The sequence below is a fragment of the Brassica oleracea genome, chromosome C9 (assembly GCF_000695525.1).
Source record: "Brassica oleracea var. oleracea cultivar TO1000 chromosome C9, BOL, whole genome shotgun sequence".
NCBI lineage: Eukaryota > Viridiplantae > Streptophyta > Magnoliopsida > Brassicales > Brassicaceae > Brassica > Brassica oleracea.
This window is the reverse complement of record NC_027756.1, coordinates 43,445,494-43,452,196: the sequence shown is the minus strand read 5'-3', so window position 1 is coordinate 43,452,196 and position 6,703 is coordinate 43,445,494. Positions and strand designations below refer to the sequence as shown.

The 6,703-nt window shown below is 34.6% G+C and overlaps 1 protein-coding gene across 1 annotated transcript; it reads left to right on the top strand.

Moving 5' to 3' along the window:
* The first annotated feature begins 300 nt into the window (after positions 1–300).
* LOC106313498 (probable pyridoxal 5'-phosphate synthase subunit PDX2) lies at positions 301–2,286 on the top strand. The gene is made up of 6 exons (XM_013751310.1): positions 301–617; positions 1,130–1,217; positions 1,322–1,395; positions 1,468–1,659; positions 1,752–1,849; positions 1,957–2,286. Exons 1-6 carry the CDS (start codon positions 438–440, stop codon positions 2,090–2,092), a joined length of 768 nt encoding a protein of 255 aa, XP_013606764.1. The 5' UTR covers positions 301–437; the 3' UTR covers positions 2,093–2,286.
* The last annotated feature ends 4,417 nt before the right edge of the window (positions 2,287–6,703 follow it).

Here is a 6,703-nt window from a genome sequence, read left to right as displayed (position 1 = left end):
GCATTTGGAAGCTACTTGGAAGATATCAAACTCCTCAAAGGAAACTTCCTCAACTCAGACATCGTCCATGAATAGCTAAAAAAAAAAATAAAAAAAAACTAATTGCTGGTTTTAAAAAAAAAAAAAAAAAAAAAACAAACTGGGCTACGCGCGGTAAAATCTCTAGTATATATAAAAAGGATTTGCTTACATTTTTAATTTGTGTTTCAAAAAAAAATTTACATTTTTTAATATATTTTCCGGAGAAAATATTAATATCGTGGGCGGCGAAAGAAACACAACAAATGGGGCAAACAAATTGTCGCCACTCGCAACAAAAACCTTGCCTTTGTCTGAGTCCATACACACAAGAGCTCTATTTAGTGGTGTTCATCTGACACACACACACACACTCTCTCTCTCTCTCTCTCTCTCTCTCTCATCACGACGCCGCCGCAATGACCGTGGGAGTATTAGCTTTACAAGGCTCTTTCAACGAGCACATCGCGGCTCTGCGGCGGCTAGGCGTCCAAGGAATCGAGATTAGGAAGGCGGAGCAGCTTCTCACCGTTTCATCTCTCATAATCCCTGGCGGCGAGAGCACCACCATGGCCAAACTGGCCGAGTACCACAACCTGGTCCTCTCTCTCTCTCTCCAGAATCTTACGTTGTTTTTTTTTCAGTAATCCAATAGTCTGGGATTGAAATATATATTTGGTTTAACGAGGACCCACTTTGCTGAAACAAGGAAAGGTTTCTCCTTTATGCGTCTGTTGAAACGAATCTGGCGTTTATCGCTAATCAGGCAATTTAGAATTTGAGATTTTGTATCAATTAAACTTGTTTTGTTCCAAAGTTCTGATCTTTTTGCAGAAATGATTTCTTTTTGATCGTCTCTGATTACTGAAGAAGAACTCAGTTTGGCTTTGAGATTTAAAAACGAGGACTTTTAATTTGCAAGTACATAACTGATGTGTCAATTTGTGGTTTCTCTGTTTTTTTTTTTTTTTTATGTTCCATTCCAATGTGATGTCTCTGTGACCCATATGGCTCAGTCGATGAAACTAATCTGAAGGAGTTAGTCCTGAGGACAAGTAGTTGTGCAAGTCTCTAATGTGTTCTGATGGTCTTTCATTTTGCTGCTTTGAAGTTCCCGGCTCTACGTGAGTTTGTCAAGACGGGGAAACCTGTTTGGGGGACATGCGCTGGTCTTATCTTCTTGGCAGACAGAGCAGTTGGTGGGTACTCAATGGACTCATCTTTCCATCAACTTGTGTTGGGACATGATTAAAAAACAAAAAAAACAAAAAACAAAAACAAGAAAATGTTGAAAACTTTTCAGGTCAGAAAGAGGGAGGTCAAGAACTAGTTGGTGGCCTTGACTGCACCGTACACAGGAACTTCTTTGGCAGCCAGGTAAAAACAAATCTCAAGACTGTTCTTCAACAATAAAGAGCTTGGTATCAACGTTTCCTTGTTTATGTGTAGATTCAAAGTTTTGAAGCTGATATCTCTGTACCTATTCTAACATCTAAAGAAGGTGGGCCGGAGACATACCGAGGAGTCTTCATACGCGCTCCAGCTGTTCTCGATGTTGGCCCTGATGTCGAAGTCTTAGCGCATTATCCCGTCCCATCAAACAAGGTCTTGTATTCAAGCTCTACTGTCCAAATCCAAGAGGTTTGCTTAGTTTCTGCACCGATGCTCATTAAAACGATTACGTTTCATTTTTATGAGAGGACATGTATCTATCTCGTTTTCTGTCTTTTCAGGAAGATGCTCTTCTAGAGACGAACGTCATTGTTGCGGTGAAGCAAAGAAACTTGTTAGCGACTGCGTTTCATCCCGAGTTAACCGCAGACACGCGATGGTATTTACTTTAATTCTATTTCCTGTCTTTTAAATTTCTTGGCTGTTGTTTATTATGATCTGGTACGCTTTGATTTTTACGCTTTTATGGTCAATATTTTTTCACAGGCACAGTTATTTCATGAAAATGGCGAAAGAGATGGAACAAGGAGCTTCTTCAAGCAGTGGTGGAACTATTGTTTCTGTTGGAGAAACCAGCGTTGGTACCGAGCAAGCTAAGCCTGATATTCCTATATATCAGTAATTAAAATAGAGAGAAGACACTCACTTCTCTTGAAATAAAATAGAAAAGTGTCAGATTCTTTTTGATGTTTTGGAAAGAAAATGTCAATCTAGTTTGCATTTGTCACACAAGAAAATTTCACAACGAGTCATCATCTACTTGTTTTCTTGACACAACTTTGTATACCGTTTAATAAAACCGGTTTACTTGGTTCAGTTTTGTTTGTGAAATTGTGACTGTTTATTTGGCCAAGACCTCCGATTCAACTGGCAGCTTCTCAGACAGAAGAAACAGGACAGGACTTTGATGGTATTATTCGGTTTTGGTGTTTGGTTCAAGAGTTTAGATGCTAAATGGTTGATTATAAACCGGTCAACTGTTATGGCGTGTTTGACTTTTCTTTGGTATCTTGGAAAGGTGCATGCTTGTTGGAGTGGGCGGTTTGTGGACCAATAAAAGTGAATAACAGTTTCTTGGAATACACACATTTACAGACATGTAGGGCTTTCTTCTTCATTTAAGGCATCCTCACGTGCTAGCTTACTCGTTTCTTGGACAGAAAGGCATCAAGAACAAACAATTATGTTATCTTTCATAAAAGGTTATAGATATTGATGTCAATCTTTATTGTAAATAGAGAATGCAGTGCAAATCTGTAGCAAGGTTTTTTTTTATTGGAATAAAATTTAAAATTCTTTCAAAAAATATATCCCCTATATATTAATTGAGAAGCATTTGAAAAATTAGAACCTTAATTTTGTATTAATTAAAAAAAACCCCAAATCCTAGGTGGCACTCTAAATGCCTTCTAAATTCTATTTCAAAGAATTCTAGAGCATCTAATATAAAATATAGTTTCATCTAATGGTGTCACATTATTCCATAATTATATAACACTAGAGAACATTATATTAACCTAAAATATATGAAGTGTGTATTCTTTCCTTAAATAAAGGCTACGGAATTACCTAATATGATTTACATATATACGGGAATTAATGATTATGAATAATAAAGATTTGATAACAATTTTTGCATCCTTCTTCATTTTTGTTAAATTTATTATTAAGGGGTGTTCAATCCGGATATCGGTTCGGTTTCGGTTCGGTTTTTTTTGGTTTTCGGTATTTCGGTTAGTAAAATATAACTACCATTCTAAATCCATATTTACTTCGGTTCGGTTCGGTTTATATACCGTCGGTTTTCGGTTTATTCGGTTTTATACCAAAAAACATAATTATTTAGTTTAAGATCGTATTATATGAATTTTAGAGTCATATTGTCAACACAGACATTTATTAAAAATATATTACATGTTCAAATAAATGAAAAAAAAGTAAAAATGCTTTTACCATCAAATAAAATAATCAAATCTATAACTAAAATCAAAGCTTCAAATTTTGAAAATAAAAATATGAAACAAAACAGAAACATGAAAGAAAAGTTTTTCCACTCTTCCATATTTAGTGTTCATAAAATCATGCTTTTTCAATCGAACACGAAACTCTGTTTGTTTACAGATAAGAAAAAAGTTGTGAAAATTTTTCATTAATTATTGTCCATCAAATTTATAATTTTCATATTAATTTAGTGAAGACTAAAATAAAGCAAAAAGAACAAAAAAAGACTTAGAAAATAAGATGTCTGAATTGCGATGTATTGTTATTTAATTATAGTTCAAGTGTTTTACAAATTAAGGTTTTTTATTACTATAAAATTATGGTAATAGTTATTAACACAAATTTAACTTATGTAACAAATAGATTTTCATGTATTGTTATAAAATAGATACATATTTACATGTTTCTACCTTTAATCGGTTTTGTTCGGTTTTTTCGGTTTAATCGGTTATATACCAAACCATATCCAAATCCTACGGTTTTTATAAAATTATATCCATTCGGTTTATGTGGTATATACCAAAACCAAACCATACTGAGGCTTTAGCTCTTTCTCTGTTCCAGCATTTTCTTTAGTCTGTTTTTTTTTTAACTTTAATTGTAGCTAACCAGGCTTTGTACCAAATACATGGTCTGTTTCTTATATGCCAATTCTTCCCTGCTTCGAGCAGAGTGTCAATACCTTGACTACAACATCAGGGAGTACACAAAGAGAAGGACCTTGGATGGGTTCCGCATAAACAAGAATCTCAGTGACCCATCAAATGTGGAGGAGGCTTCTGCTGAAGGTAAGGCACAGCTGGAGGTTGTAGAAAGGATGCTCAAGGTAACTTGGTGTATCCTCCCAAGACCAAAAATATTATGGAACTCAAGCTTCAGTAGTAGATGTACATTTGGCATTTTCGTTATTATTTTCAAACAAAAGATATAAATGTTTTTTCTCATTTACTAATGTGTTCCATTGACAGAGTTAGTTTCATACCGAAAATCAAATAAGAAGAATATATATGAACAAAACTCCATTACACACGTTTAAATTCAGATGACTCTCTAAAATAAATTTTTAGTGGTGTTCCTTTTATATACTGTCCACGTGGCACTTAACAGTATAAGTATGTTTTCTAAATAAAACATCAAATTTACTTTATGTTTAAATTCCAACTAAATTAACTTTGTTACGACTATCGATTTTTTATTCTATTTTTTTAAGCTATTCCACTTTGAACTAAATAACTTCAAAACAAAGTAATACACTACGATCGTTAACCACTATCAAATGGATCGGAAAAAATATCATTATCTTTTAACATATTTTCATTTTCATATTTACAACATATTTTGTTTACTAAGACTATAAAATAAATTGTAAATTCATTTGAGAGAAGAAAAACGTACGAACCCGGCGCGTAGCGCCGGAATACCACTAGTATCTATATATATAAAAATATGTTCGCCTCACTCCTGCTTTGCCACGTGGAAAGTCGATGTCTGACAGGCCGACACGTGTCCCGACTGTATTAAACGCAGCACTTCATTTAATCTGAGAATTTGTTGGGCTTTTATCGTTAGGGGAATATCTATAGTGTTTTGGGCTACTACTTTCTGATTATGTATGCGGTCCGTCGGTCCGACCTCGATAACCCTAAATCTAATGAAGCAAAGAAACGTAGGTCGTCTCTCTCCTTCTTTCTACGGCACTTGGAAACGTCTGAGCTTCTTCCAAATCTCTAAAACGGTTCGAGTTGAACTTTTACATATGCAATTGTTATATCGACTCTTTGAATCACTTTTGCATCTGTTTTATTTTGTGAGGCATAAAGAATCAATCTTGAGGAACGTCGTCAATGGATTCCGACATGGTGGAGATCACTCCTCCTGCGTTTTCTTCGGGTTCGACAACTCTAGAAATCCAAAAAGGTTAAATCTTTATATCCTTTTTTGTAGTTTATGTACCCATTTTCGTTGACTTCCTTAACAAGAAGATCCAAAGTCGTACTTTAGCAGTATCTTATAAATCTTATCAACTCCAACGATTGTGCTCCAGAAACAGCGCTCTTACAATGTAACTTTTGGAGTACAAGCTCCTTCTTGACTAGGTAATATGAGAGAGAGTCCTCATTTGGTTCATAACTAATTTGACAGCTTTGTGAATCGTGGTTATGTAAAATATAGTATTATAGATGATCTTTGGTCAATACAATTTAAGTGACTTGACTATACATGACTTTCATTATGCTAATTACATATTTAAACTGTTATCTTAAAGCATTGGATATGTATCTCATGCATTCATGTGTCTGTTGTGAGTTTTCTAGGCTGGTGATATTTTTGCTTCAGCCTATAAAAGTGTTACCACTCAACAGAGGTAGATAGAATCATAACAAGTGGGTGAAGACGCTCTCGAGGCTCTTTCTGCAGGAAGTACGAGATTTGCGACTGTTTTACCATTTAAGTTATGTTTTCTGCAAATAGCCTTACAAGTTGTCATTCTTAACAGGAGAAGTCTATTGATCCAACAAAGCAAATAAAGCTTCCTCACTGGGTTGGAGCCTCACGAAAAGTCTATGGTGTTCAAGAGGATCATATTTTGCGCAACTAGAGAGATATCTTAACACGATAGTTTGTCACTGAGGAGTTTGTTGTTGATCCCAACTATGGGGAGAAGGTTAACTTCTTATTTTCTACTCTTAGTTTCTTAGACATTAAAAGTGCAGTCTTTTTTCTATTGCAGGAGTTTGACTGTTTTCTTAATGTATATAAATTTCCTTGCCATAGACGCTTGCAAGTTAGAGTCTAAATTCTATATGTAGTTTATATGTTCTCATCTGCATATGTTTATATTTGACGTTGGTTCTGCCTCTATTGTTTTATTTTGTTTTGTTGATCTACCTAGCCAAGAATATTTCTACATGGAATGATTTGAAGAAAAATATATATTTATACTAAAGTTTGGATTGTGATCTAAAATAATACTCCTGGCGAAGATACATGTATTTTATTATCTTCTATTTTGGTGAAAGATTAAAAAGTAAATTTCTTAAGATAGGTGAAGCTTTTAAGGTCAATTGCTATCCTTTCAGTTGAGATCTTGGCAGAGAAGCTCAATGATGACTGAAGTGTTCATTATTTCTTGATATATGATTGATTCTGGTGTTTTTCCTTCTCTCTCATCATCATGAATTCTATGTATTCTTTTATAAATGATAACCACATGGAACTGTAGCCAGTTCTT